This window comes from Drosophila melanogaster, chromosome 3L, assembly GCF_000001215.4.
Source record: "Drosophila melanogaster chromosome 3L".
Taxonomy (NCBI): Eukaryota; Metazoa; Arthropoda; class Insecta; order Diptera; family Drosophilidae; genus Drosophila; species Drosophila melanogaster.
Genome location: NT_037436.4, coordinates 6,097,299 through 6,123,926, shown reverse-complemented (window position 1 = coordinate 6,123,926; position 26,628 = coordinate 6,097,299). Strand labels below are relative to the sequence as shown.

The 26,628-nt window shown below is 43.1% G+C and overlaps 1 protein-coding gene and 1 long non-coding RNA gene across 6 annotated transcripts; one reads left to right on the top strand and one right to left on the bottom strand.

Moving 5' to 3' along the window:
- Nucleotides 1–13: 13 nt before the first annotated feature.
- Ets65A (Ets at 65A) lies at nt 14–26,310 on the bottom strand. Of its 5 annotated transcripts, none has more exons than NM_168156.2 (10): nt 25,456–26,310; nt 23,165–23,458; nt 22,616–22,992; nt 20,135–20,302; nt 11,506–11,556; nt 9,574–9,633; nt 7,925–7,972; nt 4,779–4,968; nt 2,225–2,433; nt 14–1,951 (listed from the first exon to the last, which is right to left on the bottom strand). In NM_168156.2, exons 2-10 carry the CDS (start codon nt 23,395–23,397, stop codon nt 1,815–1,817), a joined length of 1,473 nt encoding a protein of 490 aa, NP_729142.1. In that variant the 5' UTR covers nt 23,398–23,458; nt 25,456–26,310; the 3' UTR covers nt 14–1,814. The 5 variants fall into 2 exon arrangements, with proteins under 5 accessions (NP_729142.1, NP_001137894.2, NP_001303373.1 ...); NM_079221.3 differs by lacking the exons at nt 20,135–20,302; nt 22,616–22,992; nt 23,165–23,458; nt 25,456–26,310 and adding an exon at nt 11,729–12,460 and having other exon boundaries at nt 1,065–1,951.
- On the top strand, nt 18,729–19,077 carry lncRNA:CR46001 (long non-coding RNA:CR46001). The gene has a single exon (NR_133175.1). It is a non-coding gene; the product is annotated as a long non-coding RNA:CR46001 (long non-coding RNA).
- Nucleotides 26,311–26,628: the final 318 nt, after the last annotated feature.

Here is a 26,628-nt window from a genome sequence, read left to right as displayed (position 1 = left end):
TTTTTTTTTTTTTAAATTGGGTTTTATTTTGTTGAAAGTTTTTGCCTTAAATTAACTAAATTCTTAGAGGGTTTCGGTGTGTGGGCATTGCTGATGTTCGTTTTTTTTTATATTTGTTTTCGCATCGTAAAGTTTACATTCAGAATTTAAAATTGTATACACTTAGATCGTTAACGATTAGTTCGCCTTTTGTCGTTTTTCGATTTGGTAAATACACATAGTTACACACATTTAAATTTGTATATATATTTTCCTCGTATTATTATAGTTAAACTTGGACTTAAATTTAGAATGTTTTCTTTTTTACACACAAATATATAGTATGTCTAGACTTGGGATTAATATGTACTCGTAATTTATTTCAATATTTATTCGTTTGTAATTTGGTATTTAAAAAATATATAAGAGTTTTAACTGTACAATCAACTATCACAGTCAACCATCTCAAAACGATAAGTTAAAAAAGAAAGTATTCAAACCCATAATAAAATTCAATATATAAATTACGTAAACCCAAATAAACTACATTACTGTCTAAACATTTTTACACTTAGGCAAATATTTATTTACAAATCGTAAATTGAAGTGAGAATGTGGCAAACTTTTATAACTAGACATTCACTGTTGTGCTGAACGTTATTTGGAGGATGATATTGTTATTTTGCTATTTACAAATGCGTCCACACACAAAATGCTAACAACAATTGAAAAATTCTAGAGCTATTTCAAGTCTTAGCCTGGAAAATGTCTGCTTTGAATTTGAGAAAAGAGCTTGTCCTTGATACACTAAAAACACTTAGAGTTTGGTTTAGCTTCGAATGCCAACTATTTCGGTTCCGTTTCTTAATTGTATATTAGTGGAAAGTTAGTTTCTTAATCCTAGAGCAACAACGATTCATTCACACATTCACTCGCGCACACATAAAATATTTAGCTGGGGGTTGGTTTCTATTCATTGTGGTTAGGGCTTACGGGTTTATTTCGCTAAGTACCTATGAATAAAATCCGCTGCAAATTCAATTGCTGCCTGCTTTTCGTTTCGATTTTTTGTTTTTGGATCTTTTCTGGTGGTTCTGGTTACAAGTTTTGCCTTTTTGCATTTACAGTAAAAACGTGGCCTGTTCGCCGCTCTTCATGTCCAGATAATCGTACAGAGCCCGCTCGTTGGCCCCATAGTTGCCAGCGTGTCCTGGAAGTCCGGAGTGGGCGGGATGACCGTGATGGTGGTACGGTGGCATATTTTCGCCAGCGGGCGTTGCAGCCGGCGGCGAAGGACCTGCGCCCATCGTCAGCCCGAACTTCTCCAAGTGGCATCATTTGAGCAGCGTCGGCAGGCTGCTGTTCATTAGCCGGTTGCCTACTACCAATGAATTGAGCGTTGAATTACCACCGCCCACGCCCACTCCGACCCCCACGCCCACGCCCATTCCGGCCACACTGAGCCCGCCAATTGTCCCAAATCCGGCACTGGCATGAGCCGGTGTCGCCGTCAACGTGGCCGTGGCAATATTGAGGTTGTTGCTCACACTGGACGACCCACCGCTGCTGGACACATGGGATCCGTTCAGGTTGCCATTGCTTCCGAAACCACTCATGACCGTACCACCACCGCCACCGCCTCCGCCACCAGCTCCACTGCTGGTGGTACTGCTCGAGGTGGAGCCCACTCCGGTGGACACCCCGGATCCACCTCCGCCACCTGCACCGCCCACTCCGCCGATGCCCACGCCCGTCGAGGCCGTGCCGCCGCCAATGCCCGAGGCACTGGCGATGGCGTTGCTCTCATATTAGAAGGCGCCACCGGACGATGATGGTCATGCGTAGTGGGGATAGCTGCTCAGGTGGGGCGCTACGTGGGAGGGGGTCACGTGGCTCATCGAGTGCGGCTGGTAGAGATTCGTGGCCGGACTGCCCCAGTTGCCCCACGAGGCGGCCGACGGGAAGATCGAGGCTGTAAAGAATACAGATAACACATATAATTTCTGGATCAATATTTTCTGTTTTCCCTTTAGGAAAATTAATCTCTTTAAATTTGCACTTATAACCGAATTTTTTGGTTCATTAGCTTATTTTATACATTGCCTATAAGTATTAAATTTCTAATTAACTCCAAATGAAGCATTATTTATGATCAAATAGAACGGATGCACACGTATTGAAGCAATATTTTTGATTTAAAAGCATATGAGTTTCCCTAAATGGATTTAACAAAACGAAAGCTTACCCGAGGATGAGGTCATGCCATGATGCGGACTCATGAACGAGCTGAGCTTGGCGCTGTGGTGATATGGTGTCATGAACAAGTCGCTCTGGTATTTGTAGGTGGGATCGCTGGCCGCCGGCTGAGTAGCAGCTGCCAGGCCTTGGAAATCGAATTTGTACGCATACCGCTTGCCGTGCACCTTGGTCATTATATTTTTGTCGTAGTAGTACCTAAATGGGAAAGTAGAAAAAACGGGTTTAAATAAAAACGTTTTCTATAAATATAAAACTTTAGTTTAATTCTTGGAAGTGCAGTTTTCACTATTTCCACAATAATCATTCATAAATCAATAATTCAAACATGTGACGGCCAATAAGACACATTGACTTATAATTATTATTTAATATTCTTACATACTTAGTAATAAAATTAAACTTCAGCGTGAAGTAACAACCCCAGTGGAACTACTTCTTCTGCAGCTCGTTTCTATGATCTGAATGTGGGAAAGTCAAACAAAACTGAGATGAACTGGGTTGTGTGCCTCCCCTCGGATGGACAGTAAATAATTACAGAATAATGCTCGCTTTATGCGTTTTAAGTTAATTTGCTGACATTAAGCGATTTTAGTGCCGCTCCCCAGACGCAGCTCCCTTTTTCTGTTTCTGCAATTAAATGGCAACGCCTTGTGCACAAACGCAAATAGAAGTAGAAATTTTTGGCGAGGGGTGAAATTATGTGGGCGGGCAGACGGCCAAGAAATCCGAGCGAAATTTGTTTACATTCGAGGGTTAGCCAGCGATTTCTTTTCATTAACTTTGGATATTTGCCCAGTCAGCAGGACTGTGCTCCGTATAAAGGACATTCGAGCGGCAATTTAAATATTCCTTTCCTCCTGGATATTGTGCGTTTATTGTTACGCTTTAAAATGTCCACAACTTCCGCCTGACAAGTGAACAAAAAAAAAAAAAAATGTTGCAAATAAATTACAAAGAGTTGCAGGCAAAGCAAACATTTCAATGCATCAATGTAAATTGGCATAATGCGTGCAGTTGGGTTCTTTCTCTCTTATTTTTCCATTTTGCACCGTCCATAAATTATGCCAATTACGGCCATAAATTAAAAGCAGCAAAAACAAAAGCCTGACGGCAAAATTCAAAAGAGTAAATGCTGAAAAAAAAACAAAGTCCTGAATGCCGCTGCTCCTTGCACAGACAATCAAAGCCAATCAATGACTGATGAGCTAAGGACAAAGGAGCACAATCAGGGAGCCAGGATAACTGCATGGAGAGAAAAGGATTAAAGTAAACCCATTTCGAGGATTGGCCAGACCAACAAAAGGGCAGCTGGCTGTGAATAAACATGTCAAATGAAGCATTAAAGCACTTGTCCTTGCTCTACGCTTGTGTGGGTGCATTGGGTGTCTTTTGTGGGTATGTGTGTGTGTGTGAGTGCGAAGGATACCCGAGCTGAGTGTTAATTTACACACCCACACACACTCGCATTTCTGAGCAAACATGAAAGCCAACGGCGATGATGTCTCTTGTGTTCAATTGAGTTGAAATGCGCAAAAAGAACAGACATGTTGAGGCTTCCTGCACATCAAAAAGGATTCCTACACCGCCCCCAACCGTCGTCCTGCCATTGTTGTTGCGTGATTTTTCTACACTTTTTACATTTTATTTACATGTGTGTGCGGAGCATGTTGCAAATTGGCTGTCAGGACTTTTCCACTTGAATTCGCATCATTGGCACTCGCCTGATTGCGAGTGACAGTTTCAAGGAGCCGGCTAAAAGGGTTCGCCATTCAGGATAAGGCTAACTCTCCATGTCCTGGCCATGTTTATTCAGGCAATTGACCGTTGCACAAATAGTTTGTGCATATGGTTTGTGTTTCGTCAAATATTGGAGTTCCAGATTTCGAAATCGAATTACGTTTCTCTGCAATTAGATTGCGAATTTATTGGATTTTTGATTACATTCCATTTCGGTCCTGACGAACAATTTATGATTGAGTTTCTGTGTCGACCTGCCCACGCCCACACAATCAAGTGAGCCAAAGACTTGGTCAGCAAGTGGATTAGCTAGTTTTTTTGGGTGATTTTCTAGCTCTTTAGCCATCAAAGCGGCTAATCAGTGCAGGGACAAATCATTTACTGATGAGCCAAATAGCAAATTGCACACATGCTCGCATTTCGACGACGGCACAGATACTGCCTAATTAGGGAATACTCCAGTGCACAAGGAAAACATCCCCATGACTGGGATGAAAGTAATCCGAAATCGAACTTTTTTCTATGTGAAATTATGCTCAATATAAAAACGTTTCTTGATTTCTCGTTTTATTTTTCCTACACACGATATCTTAAATACGAAACAATAATGGTTGGTTGAAGAAAAAGTTTACTAATACACTAAATGGAAGTAACATAGTATTCCATTGGCATTAGTTCAAGAGTATTTTATACAGCTAAGTTCTATATACAACCGAATATACATTAATACTATATATTATATATATAATTAAATATATATTAAATTAAATTTTGAAATAAATAAAATGTTATTCAGAACTCACCTCAAGGCGCGACTGAGCTTATCGTAGTTCATGTTGGGCTTGGACTTCCTCTCGCCCCAGCGGCGGGCGACCTCGTCGGGATCGGTTAGCTTAAACTCGCCGTTGGTGCCCTCCCAGGTGATGCAGCTGGCGTTATTGGAGTCCGAGAGCAGCTCGAGAAGGAACTGCCACAGCTGGATTTGGCCAGAGCCTGGAATGGGGGAATTTGAGAAATGAGCCCAGTGATTCGTAAGTATTGAGACATTTAATGTGGGTATTTTTGGGGCCTGCCTAAATGTCCATCAAAAGAGCATATCCTTTTGGCGTTTTGGGGCCTAAATTAACTACGGCTGCGGGGATGTGGCCAAAATAGTAAGCATTTTGGGGCATGCAAAGGACCCATAAAGCATTTCCTGCCCAGTTCGCTGGCTAGGGAACCGAAACGCAATCCAAGAACCCCCCAAAGTGGCTCTCCCCACTCCCAATAAATAACTGAGACCACGGGGGTAATCTATGACGCTTGCCTCAAATTATTGTAAGAGAAGTGTAGCGCAGCGGAAATGGCATTGCATGTAAGTGTAATGGAAGTGGCATGGAGCAGCTCCTCCGGGAAGCCAAAGAGATATTATGGCTAGCACTTTCACTGGAAGGAGCCATGCTGTGAATTTAAATTGGCTCAAGAGAAGAAGTAGTTCTAAAAAGGGTTTTGAAACTGCATTTAAAGAAGAGTAAGTTTAAAAACTCATAAGAGTTTGAACAGTGTTTTTGCCTCAAAAACTAGTGGTTTAACCTTTTTTTGTTATTGCTTCCTTGAAATGTGACTCCCGGCTTATGTATTCCGCCATTTGAACTTTGACTTTTTGTCGTAGCTTTCAACTCCCTCAACTTTCCACATTTCTTATTGTGCGTGCTAAAACATTTATAGAATTATGATTGTATATTGTGTGCTGAATTTGCTACGCATTCGACGCAGACATCATAAATCGCTTAATCATTTGGCAATTAGGCCGTGGAAGCGAAAGGACGACTAAGGGACAACAATCGCTCCTTTCTCTCTCTCTGCTCGCTGTCAGGCGGAATACAAAAAAAAGGACACAGGGTGGTTGGGCAAACTTGAGCTGTGAAAAAAGGGAAAAGGACCTTTTGCGGGGTGGCTCAGCGCTGCTCATGTGTGAGAACGTCATGAATATTGCGTTAATTGCAAATCATGGCCAAGTGAATGTGTTAAGTGCCAACACGACGATTCTCCGCCGACTGACGATGATGAATGATAATCCTTGGCCGTTCAGAAGACACCGAGTCCATGGAAAACAGGGCGTGGCTCCTTGGGCAATTGACACGCTATTAGCAGCCAACAAAAGCTAACGAAAAAACTAATTGGTCAAGGGGGAGCCCCAGTGTTTTAATTGCCCGCTAAGGAGTGCCAGCGAGGCGTTAAAGTTTTTGATCCCGAAAAAATGTTAATTTAATAAGGAGAAAATGTATGTTAAGCCGGAAGCAATTAGTTCCAGTTCTTTGATCTCCGCACATTTCCACGTTGTTTTCATAATTAAGAAAACTTCAGTTCGTTGCTGGCTTATTTAATTATGCAGCAACTAACTAAGGCAATCCGTGTTTCCCTTTTTTTATCACTCTTGGGGTCCTGCAAATACTCGTATGCACATGCATATGCACATGCACATATGCAAATGAGTGTGGCATGTCAAGTGTTGGCCAGCTGGCCGGACCTGGCTAACAAAGCGGTTCCGTGTCGAGAGGAAGCCATAATTAATCAAAAACAGCATTTTTGCCACCCAAAAAGCGAAAGCGCACCATGTACCATTCACGTTTCGGTAGTATGTGTGGGTTTTTCTCAGTGAGCTTTTGCGCTCAACTTCAAGTTGAAGTTTATAGCCAACTCTTGGCAACGGCCTAAACCAAAACCGCACAACAAACAATCGAAAGAGAGAGAGAGAGAGAGAGAACGTCGCCTGAGCTGGATTCGTGTAAATGTCGCGCCGGAAAATGTTGGGCGTCTGGGTTTTTATGCTAATTCCGTTCGAGCGCCATGTTTCGATGGCGCAAAAGTGGGTAGAGGTGGAGGTGGTGCGGTGCGGTGGTGGTGCCAGCACACTGGGGACAATGGCAACGGTGGGTGGAGCCACCATAATGGCGGCGTCAAAAGCTTGCCCCAGCGCAGGATCAATAGGAGTTATTGATTTTGCTTGGCAACTGGTCAGAGGCATTGAATCCGACCATTTTGAAAGTGACTTTCGTTTCAGCGAAAATTTAGTAAAAATGTATTGAAGAGTTTAAGAAAGTGGCATTGGCTTTCCTTAGCATTCAATGCCGATTAACATTCGAATTGAACGATATACGATCTTCTTTAGGGTTCAATACAATATATTGATAAAAAAAAACCGATTAAGATATTTATAAAAAATATATTTTTTTTTATGGTCACCACAATGATATCCTCATTTACTTCCGATAAATAGTATTGCACGTCGTTCTGTCAGCCTGGGAAAACGGGTTTCGATGATACGAAATTAGTTTGCTATAGTCTTAATGAATCGAATCACTGTTTCTCATGGCCATTTATGCCAAACGGTTTTGTGAGAAAAAAGAACACATCCATTGACCAATTTATCAAATAAGGGAAACGCCCACCGTCGAAACCCTTTGACGGAGCCTTTCTCGGCAACTCGCAACTCTTTTTAATGGATTTTTGCCTGATTTCAGGCAGGGCGCGTGCCCAGAAAACAGACAATTCCCAAGCAGTGAATGAAACGAAAAGTCGGAGCTGCAAAAAACAATTGCCAGGACACGCCCCCCACACACTCACACACACACTTACAGACACACTCACTCGCATAAAGCGATGCAATAAATTTCGGAAAACACCTTTCGCATAAATTAGAAAACTGCACCCCGAAAAAGAGCGGAGGGAGTCCGCCAGAAGGGGTTAAACTCGCATGCAATGGGTTAATTTGTTAGGGTCGCCAGTCTGGGCAATGACTAAGTCGAATCTCGGCCAGAAATTGATATGATAATGAACTGGCCCAAGTGTTTTCGTTTTTTTGGGGGTTGGAGCACAGTGGCCGCGTGGCAGTCGCGGGAAATCGCGGAAAATCGGGGTAAACTAATCGCGGCACCTGCATCTTTATGCTTTTGTGATTTCCACTCACCTGAGCTGGCCAGTCTGCTGCTGGTGGGTCCGAACATTTGATATGGATCTGCGGAGAGGGTGGAAAGCAAATGGAAATGGAAAGCGAGGCATTAGTACCGGTTCTTTATGCAAATATCTTAATGAAGGGTGCTACCGACCATTCATATGGCAAATACAAAGGCAAGTTTTAGTTTCCGTTGACGAAATGAAATGCATTACCAGAAAACTGTGCAAAGCCTTAACGCCATAGGTATGTGTATATATTTATATGTTTTGCTTATGTGTGCATGCAGATGCTTCATTTGCGCGCATTTGTCGAGTGCACTTGCACACACACACTCACACTCGAAATATCCATTTCACTTATTATCCGGCGCGAGTTTCCTGCTCGCGCTGTGTAAGTGTGTGTATGCGTAGCGACACTCGGAAAAAAGGAGCACTATAAACATGAAATCTCTATAAGTATAATATATATTTCACTTTATTGAGGGTGCCGCAGAAAACTCTATTGTTGTGTTTCCAAGAGTACGCTTTTCTACTTTCTAGCAACTCAAGGCATTGCAAATGGCATTTTATTTGTATTTTATTTAAATAAATCTTAAAACGCCTTCTTCAATTTTTTCTGTGTGTTGCAGTGGCTAAAAAGTAAGAAAGGTTACTCTGATTGCAACGAGACCGACACCAGACATATAGCACAATTGTCCGTAATTCGCATCATCTAGCCGGAGTCCTCCGCCGCTCCTTGGCTTGTTTTATATGAATATTTTTTTTGAGTTTTTTTCGCCTTTTGAGTCCTGTGTCCTGGCCATTGTTTTGCCAACAGTTTCTTCGGTTCCAGCTTTGTTCTCTCAATAGCTCAACAGCTTTAATGTCCCGAAAAAGCGAAAAAACTGCCCCCCCGACTGGCACGCGTCTTATTCAACCACGGCCGTCAAATTTGACAGCAACAAAAGCCAAGCCAAGTGCGTCTGGGTCTGCAGATCGCCTCCCCTACCCATGTCCTTCGTCCGCCGTCCTGCCCCCAGCCCCTCATCACCCTCTAATTGAGAATCCTTTATGGCAGTTTCAATTGTTTCCATTACGCTTCAATTCCACCGCTCGGCACTTTTGTTTCCATTACCATTTCCATTGCTCAAGTGGCGTATTTAAGGTTTTGATTCTGCGACAGTATTTGCTCGATTTCTGTATCGGTTTCAGTTTCGGTTTCGCTCTCAAAGCATTCGAAATGAATTTTAAAGCTGGAGGGTAGCTGGACGGAAAAAAAAGGACTCTCAGTCCACAGGACTCGAGTGGCACTTGCAGCGTGCAGGCGATACACAATGCCAAAACTTTATTAGTGTTGGCCAACAGTATTCGATTCGAATTTTGAGCCACACACGCTTTTTTTTTTGTCGAGATCTGTCCTGCTGGCTGTTTATGTTGGTTTTAAGACTTAACAATGCGGCACGTGGGCTGAAGCATCTGCACTTCATAACTTTTATGTTTATTTGAGATTCAATGGGGAAAAAGTATATACTTGATATGGACAGATCGAAGGTTCTTAATAAAATGTTTAAATATTTCCAATTATGGCTTATCGTTTTTAATATATTTTTCCTCTACGTATCACACTGCCTCTTGTATGTTTATGCACCTAACTAACTTAGTCTAGATATTCAGAATACTCACCAGGTTGCCGTAGTTGTGAGTGCGGATCATGTTTGATGCCCAGGGCGTTCGAGCTGTAACCTGCAAGCGAAGGCATTGGAAAAACGCGTTTGAATTCATTCAAATTGTTAAATTAAAAACCTGCCGGCCCTGTCAGTTAACACTCTCAGTCGAACAATCAAAGGCAATTGTCAACTCAACCGCAACACAAACATTATCTCTGCGCTGCCATCAAAGAGCCCAACTGAATGAGGCTAGAATGGGGATGCCCGTGGGCAGGACAACTGTGACATGAGCATCGCAGGATCTCCTCTGGCCTGCTCGTAATGGGATATGATTGCAAAGAGTGAAAACAATGCCGCTGGCATTTCAATTTGCAATCTCGGCGCGTTCAAGTTGTGTGGCAAACTTCACGCTTCGTACTCGAATAAAATTAAAGCCGCAGGCGCAGTAAAACACCAAGGACTATGGGAAATACACTGGGCGAAATGAGTCGATTAGTGTATAGTGTAAATGGAGAGATATTCATGGGGATAACTACTATTTAGTTGTAAAATCTTGTCTGCATCCGAATTATTAAAAATTTTACATTTGAAAAGATTCTCAATCTGAGCGGGTAATCCATTTTCTATAATTTTTTTCGCTCTGTAGAGGAAAGTGGATTTTCTGGGTGGTTCTTGCACCGCCCGCTGTTGTTTTCGTTGTCACTTATTGTGCTTAAAAAAGCAGCAACAACGAACACTTTTCATATGACATTTTTGGTTTTGCGCTTTGCGTGGCCACTCAACTGCGAAGAGGACAAAAGGCGACCGATTGCAACAGCAGCGGGAGGTGGTTGGGTGGATTTTGTGGTATAGATGGGTGGTGCGGTGGCTAGATGGATCGGCGGTGGTGGTGCAGATCCCAGCAGCCGCAAATGGAGTTCAGCACAAATTCTGTGGGTCTGCACAATTTTGATGTCATCAATGGCCAGCAGCTAAATGCGCTCAGCCAAGCTGAAATTCTGTCTCTCTCGGAGTGTGAAAAATATCTCGGAATTCTGAGATTTAAAAACGCTCGAGGCGTCGGTCCCTTTTGACATTTGTGGGAGTGGGTGTCAGAGAACAATATAATTTCAATTAGTGTGTGCCATAACTAGCCTAATAGCGCTTAACCCCTCTGCTCGCTTCAATAACCATTCAACGAATCGCAACCCCACAAACACGTGTATTCCACACCTTTTTTCCAGTCCTTTATCTATAAGCCCATAACCGAAATGCCTGTCAATATTCCATTGATGGCTTGTTGATTTGCTTGAATACGTCTATCAGGCGCACATTTTGCATGGCTCACTGGTTTCGGTTTTGGTTCGCTTCGTGTGAATTTCCATCACTTTTGGTTTCGAACTCGATGTCATGTGTGTGTTTTGCATATTTAATGTTTATTTGCGCTTCTTGAGTGTCTGCCTTGTGGTAGATAATTTGCTGAAATTTCGGGCTTGTCGCCCATCTTTCTGAGTATATATTATTGCAATTTGCGAGCATTGAAACTTTGCAAATTAGTCATGTTTCTTTCAGGATTTATTGCCATAAGTTGTTAAGACGAAGTTTGGTCCGGAGGAATGAAAAATGTAATTGCATATGTAAGGATACATATGTCAAAGGAATAAGTTTGAAGGACTGGCATAAAGAGTCCTTTAAGTGGTAAACTTAGCAGAATGAATGTGCTTAAGTATCGAACTTATATTCATTTATTTTTGATATGAATACTATTTCTAATAGAATACATAAAGAACGTTTGAAAGTAAATCAATTTCTGTTTATGCTATTGTATGCAACGTTATGGCATATATGTACCTTTCTCTAAATAATATTTATTGATTTTTTCACGTAGATTGTACCCTGCATTTCCCATATCTTTTGGCCATAATTTTAGTTTTTTTTTTTTTTTAATAATCACTCGACTGCAACTCACCTTGCGATTGTGTCGAACTGTGGGAGCCCCACGACGATTTGTACGAGGAATCTGGAAAAGAGAAAAACCAAGGGTTTAGTAAATGGCAAGGAGTTATAAGTTAGAATCATGAAAGTGCGTTCCATCAGTCAACCGACGGCAGTATCTTAGGGGGCTAGCTTGGTGTAATTACTTGGATTCCAGGTGGCCGACGGTCGGGCTGGCTCACACACCGCCCACTCACCTGCGAAGAGCATCGAGAAGTTGCTGAAGCTGCCCGTGGAGCGTGACAAGTAATCGGCGGAGGACTTGATGTCCAGCATTGTGGCCGCCGTCGGTTGGGTATTCGGTTGCTTGTTCCGTTCCACACCTCTGACGCACACACACACACACACAGCAATTAGTTAGGATTTCAAATTCAAATTCGAATTCAAATTGCTTTTGGTCTTTGTCCTTGTCGCACTCTCTGTGTTGTCCTGTTTCTCTTTTTTTGGCAAGCGGTAAATTGGTCGCCGGAGGCCGGAAACTAATAACACGGAGACGGAGACGTCGCCAAGTGGTGTCCGCAATTGAATTTGTTTAAAAAAAGTCAAACGGGCAAATGGGCAGCGGTGGAGCAGCGACGCGCAGCGGAACAGGAAAAGGAACGGGAACGGGAAAAGTGACGATCGGAACCGGTTACCGTTTACCGGACACCTCGACTTCCGCCCGAACTTTCCAATGCACTTTTCGACCTGCCTGCCGTTCGCGTGTCCAACTGATTTATATGTGTCAATGTCCCCGCACGTATACGTGATATTTTTTCAGCACTTGTACTGTTTCTGCTTGTATTTGTAGTTGTATATGTGTGGGTAGGCCCAGCGAGAATCGCGTAAATCACTGAGAAGGACTAAGAAAGGATGCTCCTGGCTAGGACTATCGAGCTTGAGCACTGACACCGGATTGCGTCCGATCTGTGGCACGGCAGCGTAACAATTGATTTCATTCCGTCGTCAAATCGCGCATATCCTGCCTTGCGTCCTGCCATCGTCCTGCCTCCAACCCTTAGCGATGTTTTTGTGACCATTTGGGGGGTGGCTGGTGGTTGGTCGCCTTGGTGGGCGGTGGTGGGTGGTGCGCTGCCTGCTGCCCGGGTATGTATCTATCTGTCTGGGTTGGTCTGCTTGCGATATGTGTGGCTGCCTCTGTCGCTGCCGCTGCTGCCAGTGCTGCTTCTGCGTTGCAGGATATACTTAGGGTTTTAATCCACAGCCACCCCCTCGACTGGCGTCCACCAATCAGCAGTGAGTGGAGGTGTGGCCTAGCGAAAGCTTTGCACCGTCAAGCTTTTTGCAAATGGTAGAGGCACCGAGAGAATTGCCAGATTTTCATATATGAAACCCACTTTCTAACGATCTCTATGGGTTTTGAGTTTCAAATGTAAAGTCCTGAGCTTTTCAAGTTGATTGCTACTCTCGCTCTGCGACGCTCTCTTCCAGTAGGAGGTTACCATTTCCACTTGACTAAGGACATGCCGCAGGACCCCTGACTCCGTCTCTTTTTGACCGCGCACTAGTGCTGTCTCCCTTGCGAGCCACTCAATGCAGCCGCTGCTGCCGCCGCTCGTGCTGCTCCTGCGGCAGAGCTTCCAGAAGTGGCATCGCCTTTTTAGTGGGTGACACGAAGCAACAAGGACGGATGTATTATCCACTTCCTTTTTCCTTCCACCAAACACAAGGATATTACCGTTTCGTCGTTCGCCTACAACGGCACCACCCCTCCCTCCACCTAACAGTACTTTCCACCCAGAAAAGGGGAGTCGGCATTGGGTGGCCGGGTAGCTGGGTGGTTTTGGGTGGCAGGCGAAAAACAATGCGCGAGAAGTTGGAGTTGCCTGGCTTACGTAGGAGAAATCAACAATAGTTGATTGTGAAAGGCTTTGACTGCTTGGCGGTTGGGGTCAGGTGGGTTAGGAGGCGTCAAATGGGTGGTTGGGTGGTTGGGCAGTTCAGGGTGGTGCACATGCGTTGGCGTCGACGTCAACTTCGCTGCAGCTGCTCAAGTGCAATTGTGGCACTCGCCTCCGCCTCCTTTACCAAAAATCTCCTTCGCTTTCTTGTTGCCCTACGAAGCAGGCAACAGAATATGACAGACACACACAAAAACTCACACACCCACACACACACCCGCACCAACTGACAAACTCATCTACACAGCTGCCTTTTGGGCTGGCTTAATTAATTTTTGAATTCCCATTGAAATTGTTTTTGCCCAGCTCTTGCCGCTGGCCTTCTTTGCGTATCCTTGTGTATCCTCGTGGGCGGTCGGGCTAATTCATAGGCGTCAACGAACAAATTGTAGTTCCTCACACACACACAAACAGGCAAAAAGCTTTGCTAGCTTCCTTTTTTATTATGTTCTAGGCTTTCCTCTTTTATGCCTCTTAAATACTCTACGAAATGAGTCTTAGTTTGCTATTTAAACTTGCATTGCTTGCCTAAATAATTCAAAATAAGAAAAATGTTAAAGTATTGAAAAACAACCTATAATAAACTTATAAACCTATATATTATATATAATGCAATACATAATATACGACTCCTGCTCTGGGTGGAATAAGTAAACCATATTCGACTGCTTGGCCATTTTCCTGCACCACTATTTAATTTTAGTTAAAAACAAATTTCGCTTTTCAACCACGCACACATCCACACCCACATATGTATGTGCAAGCACTCAAAGGAAAAGTTTGGCAAGTCAAGGCAACTACCGATGTGTGGGTGTGCTAGTTTGTGACTCTGCATGTGTGTTGGTGTTTGTGTGCGTTGCTTTGACACGCAGTTATTTAATAAACGTTGCTGGAGGGAAAGCACCCTATTCCCTCCCACAAAAAGGACTCAAGTTGTGTGTGTGAGTGCTAATGGCATCTAAAATGGCTAAATAGCAATTTGCTGTTCTCCGCCAGAGGAAAAGCAAGTTTCACTTGGCTCAAAATGTTTGCTCTGCCAAAGCGAGGCAAAAAGGAAAAGCTCTTTTTGTACACCGGTAGCTCCTATGTGTCTGTAAGTGTGTGTGAGTAATTCTTAGCTTGGCTTAACATTTTAATTGCATTCATTATGTAATTTCATTTTCACGCTTTTGGGCGAAAAACTTTAAATTAATTTCTTTTGTTTAGCGATTTCCGCCATTTTGCGCCGCCGTAACATTTCCGCCCCGCCCAAATTGCGGTACAATGAGTTCGCCCACCGGTCCCGCCCACAAGTCAAGTGTTCTAAGTTAACTTTAAGCCACAACACATTGGCCTGGACCATTTGTGTGTCTTCAGCTTGATTTCGTTACCCGCCACCCACCAATTTCATTGCCCCATCAGCACAATCATTGCATCAGGCGCCTGACCATTTGTTTTGTGTGTGCAGCCAAAATATTCAACGGAGCGTCAAGACAAACATGACGACAGCGCCTCTACACTCTAAGAAAAAAACCTCAAAAACATTAACAAATTCTTTATCAATACAAAATCAATGTATAAGCATGTATTAGGCATGCATTCAAGATGTTCTATCCTTTCTCTCCAAATATGTACTTATAGGTTTTAACACTAGGGTTCATGCAAATATGAATCTTTAATTACAAAATATGAATAAGAAATTATATTATAATTTTCAATTTCCCTATCTCTGACTAAGAGGCCACTGAAATCTGTTGAATCTTGTAGAATGTTTTTCTTGAAGTGCATTGAGGACAGGCAGCATATTGTCTCAGCCAACCAACCACCCACAGCAGTTAATAAGAAACGCAATCAGCGCCGCGATTTGTTTTCTCAAGCTTGACGGGAGAAAGGGAGAAGGAAAGAGACAGAGATAGAAGTAGAGACAGATATAGAGTCCTGCTAATATTTATGCGCCTTGCTAGGCTGAAAACACTGAAATGGCCCTGCCTACAATAACAACTAGAAGTCAGGCACGTGGCCATTAATGACGTATGAATGATGTAACACGCGATGGAGACTTTGACGCGGCACGTGGCCAGCGCGGCCTGTGAGGCATGACAGGGCAAAAGATGCCTGCCCCCTGGCCACGATCCTGCTTCTCCTGGCTGGTCTTTAATGTCCTGACTGGAACCACCGCCTTTGCCACGGATTGCTCACTTTGCCCGCGGCGAATTTTGACTGGCGCTGTGCATTTGGTTATTGGCAAAATGCGTATTGTTGTAATCGGCATAAAAATAATAAAAATACAATACACCCATTTTCATTTCGCCAACGCTGTGCGCTGGTCCAATATTTGTTAATCAAATGGGCGGCAACGGCGGCGCATAAATCAGTTTCGCATTGGCAGCTCGAATGCTTTTTATTGAAAATGCGTTGAGAGGGTTAAGTGGTTATAGAATGAGTTCAAAGTTAAGCAGCAGAATGTATATTAGCAGGACTATTGTAGACGAATTGCTAGACAATTATATACTCGATGGCTGTTAAAAGTGATCTCAAACTTGAACTACTTTAGGTTTCTGTGTGATTTTCTATCCTAAAAACATTAATATTTTTACGCAGCTCCTAAGCATTATATTTAGCCCTAATTGTCGAAGTTGTCCACTCTAGCTTGCCTTTGTTCACACCTATTACACCCCAACTTATCAACTTATCAACTGCACCAGATCTTAATGACTTGCCGTAAGTTGTTCCCACAAAAAATGAAACAATGTCGCCTAGGAATGCACACAAACACTGCGAACACGCCAAATCAAACAAACCCTAAACCACAGCCACAAATAAAAGTGAAAATTGTAATAAAAACAAATTACGGACACGAACAACAAACGGGAGGGCCAAAGGAAGTTCCCACAGCGACATATTGAAGGTGTCCTCGTGGCTGTCTATCTAAACAATGCCGCCAATAATTGCGCGATTGATAGGGAGCAGGGGATGGTGTGCGGCGGAAAAAAGGGGGAAGGTGCAAGGTGGCGAGGTGACACGGGTGGAGGGTGCGGGGTTATGGGCTCGACTCCGATTACCACCGTTTGACTTTCTCAGATACATAATTGCAAGCGCTCGCTTATCGGCGATCTTTTTTTATGCCGAATATCCTTGAAGGAATAGGGTATACTGTTTTCCAGGGTATTTATGATTCATATAAGACTATGAAATCATGTATCATATAAAAAGAGAATATTTTGTTTGAATCTAAGCTCTTGAATTTAAGATGTTTTTATGAAATAGTCGAGAAAATAAACTCATATATACTTTAAAGGATTCAGGTACATAATGTGTAATCATAATGCTGTTAAAATCACAAAGCTCACGAAATTGTTTAAATTCTCGTAAACAACGTGGTATACCTTATTCGATACCCTCAATTGAAAAGCAGCGATTTTGAATTCATATCTTTTTTGATTTCTTCTAAACTGAAAGCTAGCATATTCACACGGCACACCCCTGAGCGTGCACTTTGAACCCCGGCTGCCAGCAACCAGTTACCAGTTCCCTGTGCCCCTCACCCCGCGCCACTTAAGAGCCAATGACAACAAACAGCAAACAAACAATTAACATTCAGAAAGTAGAAAGGGGTTGGAGGAACGTCGGTTCACGTGCCCGTCGAGCTATAAATTACCGTGGTTTGACTCCCAGCGACCCTCGCTGTCAATTGATAACGCGGATTGACTTTTTGGCGGGTCAAGGGTTTCGGTGCTACGGGTCTCACGGTCTCACGTGAGTTGTGTCACTTGAGATAAAAGCACGGCCAGTGTCGAGGTGGCGGCCATAAATTCAGCGAGCTCATAAATTCAATTGACAACTAAATTGCGGAGCGCTGGCTGCCGAGACCGGAGACGCTTCGACACAGCCACCTCCGGCTCCGGGTGCACTGCGTTTCCGCCGTAGAACTAGCTGGGCGGTAGCCTCCTCCGCTTGGAGGTGCCCGCTTCTAAAACTTTCAAGTGCGCCAACGCTTTTCTATTTTTCTTTCGGCCGCCCATTGGTTTTGCGCTCTTCCTTTTGGCTCCAAACAAACATATTTATATATATATATATATATATATATATATTTTCCTTTTCTGATATACCATGTCGGAAGCGGGTCATTTCCAGCGGCATAAATCACAAAGAGCGGCGGACTTTGGAGGCGGAAGCCAACCTGTTGAGTCCTTTGACACTTTTCTATTCCACAACTGTGTCGCGCGTTTTTTAATTATTTTTGTAAAGTTTTTCGCTGTGGCAATAGGCAAATTTGTTTGCCTATCTATCGTCGATCAATAAGGGGAGTACAAAAACTAAATTAGCCAAACATTTTCCAGCTTGTTGCCGTCATCTTTACGTTGGGCCGCGGTGGGTGGTTTGTGGCAACAATGGCTTGATTTATGAACGACTCGTGCCAAAATCATTCCCTGGGGAGGGTAATGACTTGAATCGGCAGTTAAGTGAACCGCGAAAAGGGCCATGAATAAAAATATTTGGACATCAATAGGCGCACACATGAGCGGACACAATAGGGCATGGGAACCAGAAAGTTTTCCAGGCCAAGTTCGCCGTTTTCCTTTTCAACAAATATGCGCATTTTGTTATTTTTTTTTTTGCCCCGCCATTTCGTTTTTTCGCAACAACATTCATAAATGCTAGTGAATAAATTTGAGCGCAAGCGTCAGTCCGCGAAGCTGTCAAAAAGGACTTCATCGTCCTTTTTGGCGCCAGTTGGCACAGCAGCGATTTCAATTTATTTTCACAGCCTGAAACAATTACGGCCAGAAAAAAAAATAAAGAATAAACTGTGCGCAAATGAAATCAGAAATTAAATTTCAAGTGAGCAAAACATACGGCGCAGGACGAAAGAGACGGTTATGGAAACAGGACGTAAGGACGCAATGTGGCGCCCACTTGTGGGCGGCAAAGGCCAAGGGGGTGGCAGCCACCCACTGGGCGCGCTGATGAGGGGCGGTATTTGGGTTGGGCCATCCTGCTGGCAGATTATGTGATTATGATTATAGTCGAGCTCGTCGGGTGAGCCACCAGCAAACAAACAATCCTGCGACAGATGATGATAGACATCGTAAAATATGATTTTAAAGAACTCTAAATGCAATTAAAATTTGATGATGAAGGGTATACTCGTAGGAGGTGAAAGGTATGTGTTTGGCAATAATTTGCAGTAATCAATGAGGACTTGTTAATAAAAATGTATATAATTTACTATAGGAAGAAAGAATATACAAATTTCTAAAGTTCAGCTCACAAGAATTGGCTCATTTAAAAATCCTATCTATGTAAGTACCTCCTAAGTAATCATAAACACAAAATTCAACATAATTGATTAGATTCAACAGTCCATAAATAAACAAACATATCTAAAATCAGGCCAATAAAACAATAAATAAAGCCTATTGCCACTCGATGAGTTTAACGATGTCGTGCTGCCGCTCTGCACCCTTTCCCATCATTCACACCTAACCGCTCAATTGTCTGTGCCGAAGGAATCCCACACAGCGCACCCCTCCCAACCAATCTATAGATACAGATACTCCATATAGCACTACCATCTACCATATCTACCACGCTGTCAGAGGAGCGTGCGCTCTAATGCGCTTCACATAACATTTTGATCATTTTATGATCTGTCGATTAGCCACATTGTCCTCGCTGGAGAGGCCATCCCTCGAGCTGGTTGGCAGGACTGGTAGACAGGATGTCTGGATGCGCTCGGGGGTTGTCCTGCCGAGTGAAGTGTGCTCGAGGAGCGTGTGACTAACACGCTCTAACAGGATTAGCGCTGAAGAGCACTTAAGAGTCAAATTATCAACGGGCAGTCACAGATTCACTGGCGACTCGAGCCAATGTTGTGACTGTTGCGTTTTGTATGTTTACAGTGGACAGGAACAAAGGGATATCAACATAAGGTCCTGTCAATTGTTTGCCAACTTTCCCACTGCCAAATGAACTCAATTGCTGTTCCCAGAGGGACCATTCACAAAAGGCTCACAAGTTCAGATTACGAGCATTAGTCAAGCTTAAGGCATTAAGTCAAGTGAGCAATTGAGTGATCAAAATACTTCCAAAGGGATTCAAGAGTTCGTGGGAAATGTTGTAATTATATCAATTATAAAAATGGAAATTTAGTTATTTAGATATAAATATATGATCATTGATTTTAAATAGAACAGACATTTTTCGTTTACTATTGTAATAGTTGTATGATATTATTTCACAGAAAACTACTATTGTCCAATAATTAAAACAAAATGGAATAATAGTATTAATAAAAAATAATCAAATAAAATAATAGCTCAAAGGAAACTGTAAAATAGACAGAATAGAAAATTATAATTTCTTTCTGTCAATCTCTTTTAATATCACCCAAATAATTCTATAAAATACGAATTTGTTGAAACAGAGACTTAAACATTTAAGTAATTCTGCAGCAGAGCTCATTGCAAAATGCAATCAAGTAATATAATAAATGTTTTAATAGCATTAAATAAATAGATATATTGATATTCCTTTAAATGTCATGAAGCACCCTCCGCGCAGGAAACACCCCTGCCAAGGACATTTCACCCCTGCCGCACACAAGCGCCACCTTTTATGTGAACGATGGCACTTTCTATACCACCATCAGGTTGCTGTCCTGACTGAAAGCTGTCAAAAGCTCAAAGGACACTTTTGACATAATCACAGTATTGAACTTACACAGTGCAGAGCCGCCGCCTCCTGATGCCGATGCCCCTCCTCCGGTGCCACTGGTGTTGCTGCTCTTGCTGCCGCTGATCCTGCCCTGCTGATGGTCGCTGGCGGAGGACGAGGACGAGGGCGCCGCCGCATGCGAGGATGTGGTGGCGCAGTCCAGCGTGGATTTATCTGCAAGACGAACGACCAAACAAAAGGATATTTTAATTGCCAGGCAGCGAAAATTTGCACACTCAGCACGGCACGCTTTGCCTTTAGCCACGGAAAGGAACCGAAAAAAAAAGTGAAAAAGTGAACGGAGCGGCGGGACTCATAAATCTCGGCATAGATAATTGTCATCACAACTAGCGACTGGTTTATTTATGGCTCGAATTATGGTTTTTATTCCAGCACTCCACCCTGCGAAAACGTCACGCAACGTCGCTCGCCTTCACCCCATTCCGAAATGCTGACAGATCCTGTGAACCGCAAAGGACATAATCGCGAGGGTTGTCACTTCACAGACCAGCAATGGAGATGTTTAATTGCCGTAAATCTTTGTTTGATGTAAACAACAATAAGCCAGTCGTCAGCAAGGAAAAAATTGCCAGAGGAATTTGCTACGCTTTCAATTGAAATGTCAAGCCGGAAGTGATACGAGTCCATGATAATGATAGCCATGAAGATGATGGGAATCGGTCTGAAAATCGGGCTGTATCATAATTTGTAAATAATTCATGAAATAAATAAACACAAATTTAAGTTTTACATAAACTGATAAAAAGATGAATATATTGAACTCTTCAATTTAATTTAGGAGAGTGAAAATATATCTAAAATATGTTTCCTGTAAGTTTCTCTTGCACATTTTCAAAATTCGAGTTTAAATCTTTAATATATACATATTTCCGTATTGCAATATATGTTGGAATCTTTATTATTCTTAAGTTGGCTGCAAAGTGTAATTATTTTTATGCGCCTCTGTGAGCCAAACGTCTTTTGAGCAAAAAATAATGAGTTACGCATGACAAAATCTTTTCATGGCGAAGCCGAAGCGGCAAAAACTCAGCTACAACTTGACATCGACCACAGAAAGAGACAGCCAGTGAAAAGATGAAAGAGACGGGGGAGTTGCGGAGCAGAAGGCTGGCTAAAAAGGATTCGTTTCATATTTGCTTGAGCGCGTCGACTTGAGATGGGAAAAAAAGATGAGCTTGGCGGCCATTTTGTGTCTACTATTGCGAGGGAAAAAGGCCAAAGTCCTTAAATTTGCGATTAAAGTAAAAGTAAGATAAGGCAAATTTGTACAAAATTATTATTCTTCCATTTGATCCAAGTTTTTCCATCAAGTGCTCGTCCTTCAGCCAAAAAAAAAGAAACAAGCACTACAGGCCTTGTCAGCCTTTTCTAATTGAAAACGAAGCAGAAACAGGACATAAATTTGCCAAAAAAAAAAGATAGCAAGAAGGAAAGAAGTTTCTTATAGAAATAAATGGACATGGACAACTTGACGGTCGGAGGCGGCATAACAAACTCTTGCCAGGCACGCGATGAAATTGTTCGGTTTTTGATGTTTCTATCAAAACCTGGCAAGGACCGCAAACAGTCAACAGCAACCGGCTTCGGGCGGCATTATAAGCCACATCCGTTTGCCCCGGCTTAAATTGATAAATATGTAACCTAGCCAAGCCAACAAAAAAATAAAAACCAGCCATGAAAATATCAGAGGAATAGAAACCGACCCTGGGAGACCTCAACGTTTATATGGATAATTCAATTTAAAATTTTTTGCCCAATTTTTTTGCTTCTTATTGTTGGTGATACAACGAGCAGAATTATGTACATGGCTGGTCGCGGTTTTTAGCCGTTGTTTTGGCCATTAAATGTTACGGCCCTGGACATATTTGGTGGTTGGTCAACTGGGAAGGGCAATTGGCGGGGGTGGCCATTGGCCAACATATGCTGCCTGGATGTGTTTAAATAAATACGCGAAATTTGCCACTTTTGTGGCACAACATTTTCGGCAGCTTTTTTTTCTCGGCTTGGGTCCGTTTTGCCTTGGCCGGAAGCGCAGGATTTGTTTTTCCGCCATTTCGTTGACAGTTTTGTGCTAGACAATTGCGAGAAGGTCAGTGGGTTGGTGCACTACAAAGTATTACGCGTTCGTTTTGTTGCATAAATCATTTATATAACGACCATATTTGTTAAGAAACAATATAAGAACGAAAATATAATAATTTGTGTTCAATATGAGGTTAATTGAAAATAAAAACGACAAAAAACAATTATAAAAAAGTTAGGTAGATAAAGCAAAGTATAACCCTCATCTCATCTAATTTAATGATTACTTTTATTTAATATAAATATAATTTAAATGATTTTAAAAATAAGACAGATTGCTCCCATTTCGAAAATGTCTACTATTTGTATATAATTTATTATTATATTAATAGTTCTTTCTTTCGATGTATAATCTATTGCTTCTGCCACATTAAATTCACTTACCTGCCCTGACTTTGTGCTCCACATGCGAGGAGCTGGACGCTGTTAGCGATGGAAGTGCTGGAGCCGCACTCACCGCATCCAGAGTTCCGGACGTGACCTGTCCGGCGCTGGACGTGATGACGCCGTGCTGGGTGACGGCTGGAGAGCACCCGGATGGCGGCTGCAGTGTGTCCAACCGATGTCTCTGCACGCCGTTCCCACTGCTGCTCAGAACTCCGGCCGTACTGCTGCTGACCGCATTGTAGTTGAGCACTCCGGCCACGCCCACTCCGACATTGGGATTGTGTGGAAGGCCAAGGCAATTGCCGCCTCCATTCCCGGACTGAACGGGCAGGGTGTCGAGGGAGTCCGTTAAGCGCTGGCTCGAGTAGATGTCGCTGTGGTTGGAAAACATACATTTAAGATATATATACCATAATACCAATTAATAAGACCTCAAACTATAATTCTGAATTCAAGATTAAAATTCTTTTAAAGTAAGATTTCCAAGTTAAATGGTTTATAAATTTTATTTAGTGCAAAATAGTTACATCTTAAGATGTTACTCACCTAAAGGCACTGCTGGCCCCGAAAAAACTGCTGCGATCCTGCAGCGCCGCCTTGGCCTTCTCCACACTCTGCTTCAGCTGCTCGAAGGTGGACTGATGGAAGCGGTACGAGGTCCATTCTGGCGAGCACTGTCCGAGTGCAAGGCACTCCTCCGTTTTCACCTGGGCGAGAGTCGGTGGCGATACCCTCTTCAGGTCCAGCGCCGTCTGATACGAACAGGAGTTCTCGTACATGGCGCACGCCTGGGGAGCCTCGATGGGTGGCTGTTGGCTAAACAAGGGATTCCACTTGACTCTGCCGGAGAAAGTAATAGATAGAACAAATTGGTTTTATAGTACTTATAAAACTGCGAAAATTACAAACGAAAATGAATATAAATGAATACTTAGTACTTATAAGTTACTAAAACTTAAGATATTTATTCATACACTCTTGTACTCTATTGGTAGTCAAACCAGAAGATTTAATTGCTTTAAAGTCCAAGTAAACTCCATCACTCACCTCATGGCAAATTGCAGAGCGAGATATTAATAAATCATAGCGCGTGGTCCACAATTAAATACTGCAATTTTAGAATGCCTCTCGGGCCAAACAATCGCTCTAATTGCCATGGCCCCAACACGTTAAGCTAGCTACCCGAAAACCCCCCCGATGTTCTGGCATAATTAATAGTGGCTACTTTGGAGCTGTGGAGCTAGTGTTCCCTTAGATATAAGCACGACGTGCATAATTATCTGGCTCGTTATTTATTGTGTGTACAGTCCCGCTTTTTGCACTGGGCCAACGTTGCGTATGAGCGTTGAACTGTGCGTGGGTGGCGGCCATTTGAGCGTGGCTCTCTAATGTCCAGCTGGTCGAAGCTGGGGAAGGCGAACCATTGTTTACTGGCCCTTTTCGGCCAGTCTGCAGTTAGCACACACAGGGGGCATGCAAATTTTTGCACTCTGCCCTCGTCGGAAGTTGCTGAATTTTGATTTATGCCAACGAAATTTATGCCATACAAAGTGCGACTTGTCCTGTCTCTGGCTTAAAGTACACCAAACATACCCGAAATGAAAACTGTAACTGAAACCCCAGCAGCTTTAAGTTTGCCGGGAGGAGTAAATAGATTTCGTTATCGAAACGGTCGCATCTACAGAACATCATCAACTTTGCGCCTTGTCAGACATTATAAACGGCCTGCACACGCCTCATTTATTATTTATTATTTGTACTCAGGCCGAGTGGCTGCGTTTGCATGTAGGCAAATTTCACCAGCGAACATTAGCAGGCAGACATTTTATTTTTTTTGTATTCTGGTATCCTTGTATTCCCCAAGTTATCACAATCGCTGAGCGAACGCGCGCACACCGGAAATACGAGCGGGATGCCAGGATGTCGGTCTGCAGATGGGCTGAATGCTCGTCCCGTTCTGCAGCGCGTGCTGAGTCCTTTGAATACCACTTGGTATCGCTGTGATTGCCGAGTTTATGCTCTTCGACAGCTGTTAATGGTGTAATCCCCTTGTTGGACGAGAGATCCTTTAATTAAGAGGCCACACGTTTGGCTGCTCTTTAATGGTTTGTAAGATTTTTATGCGATTTTAGGAAATTAGGATTTTTGAATGTTTGCACAGCCGACTGGTTGATGAAACTGTGCTGCTGTTTAATTGTCAAGCTTTTACCCAATGATGCTGCTGATGTGCTTTTTTTCTGGTTTATGAATACTTCCGTTTTAAGTCTACTAATTCGATTAGCAGAAACATATGCTTCACAATTATCTGATGATGGTGGGGTGAGCTTTTTAGGGGTTGGATAACTGTCGTTAGTTAGAAATTAAAAGCAACCATCTAAGTTCACAGGTGCTGTATCTAAGCGCTCAAAATTCTATGTAAGTGGATTTAATTTATCAGATCAGAATGTTTGAATAGAAAGTATCATAGTTTACAAATATCTTAGAAATTCGAAATAAATTCTATCAAAATATTAAAGTTTATTATTGTAATTATTCTTTACTGACATTGGTTATAAATTTTTAGATTTAAAATAGACTTCAACATGTCTGGTATTCTGAATTCGTACATTTCAAATATTTTTATGCATTTAATATTTTCCCCATTTTATGCTGGAGATTTTCCCCATTTAAGCCTAGGAGTATGTTTTCAATTTTTGAATAAAATTCTACCGTTACGATATTATCTTTAATTTACTTCAACTTTGGTTCAACAAAGCACTTAAAAATACATTAGTTATTTAGGACCCCGTCGGAGTTCTGAATCATGTTGATCATTCTATAATTCGAACATAACTCACCTCAGGATTGTGCCTGTATGTGCAATAAAGTTTATCCAAAAATAAGTCTCCTCTTTGACTGTCTCTTAAACTTCCGTCGGGACAACTTAAGTTACAACTTAGTAATCTTAAACACTTCACAATCGTTGGGAATCGGTGCAGTTAATCACTCACTCAAGTGCGTACAAATTGCCAACCGGAAATGAAATTATTGTCAAAATGGCGACGGATATGCGACAAGTGAACGCGACAGCGACGCGCCACGCAAATGACGGTTTTGTTTGCAGCCAAAGTTTCGTAGTCCTGGAGCGGATATGCAAGGAAATTTGTCACTGCAAGGACGATGACGGCGACGACCACCAAGCCAACTGGACACCGACGGCAGCGGGCTCCTTGGGCATTTCTCGATGTCTTTTCGCACAGGTGCAGGTGCACAAAAGGTGGGTGGTGGTGGGTGGCGAGGGGTGAGAGGTTCGCAACGAAAGCGGAACGAAAATGAAATCAAAAAGCGAAATTTCTATAATTTCCGCACAAAAATTTCCGCGACACACTGGCAGGACACATGTGTGTGTCCTTGTCTGTTTCTTTTTCGTGCGCTGCCACGCCCACAGCCAGCAACAAGCTGGGCGTATGTGTCCAAGTTTTCCGCACTGCTTGCCGTGTGTAAGTGTACAAGTGTGTGCCGTGTGTGTGCTTTGTGTTTTTTGTGGTTTTTGTGCCTTCGTTTGCCGCTTGTGCTGACCAAGAAAGGTTCGCTAGTTTGGTCCTTGTCCCGGGAATATTGACGACGTGTGACCGACGAATCTAAACCGCAAAGTACCGCTATTATGTCGTCCGCGACGTGTTGCACTTGGTAGCGCGCACTCCAAGTTAATGTGGCGGCCAGATCATCCCGTCCAGTCACCAGTCCACGCTCAAAGATGGCGACACACTCCTCCCACAAGCGGTGGCTCTGTGTGGCAGGGGAACTGGGCGCTATCACCGAGGATGTGTCACCCCATCGTCCTGCGTTTCTGCGGCGGCTAATGCGCAGGCGCGCTCTCCGCACCACAACCCCATCCACCGCCCACTTTGCCGCTGCTCTGTTATCTGCCGCTGTCATCGGCTGCTGGTGGGCGGAGCCAACTCTGTGCCATCGGGGATGTGGATGTGGATGTGGCTATGGCTGTGGATGCTCCTGCCTTTCGCCGGGTC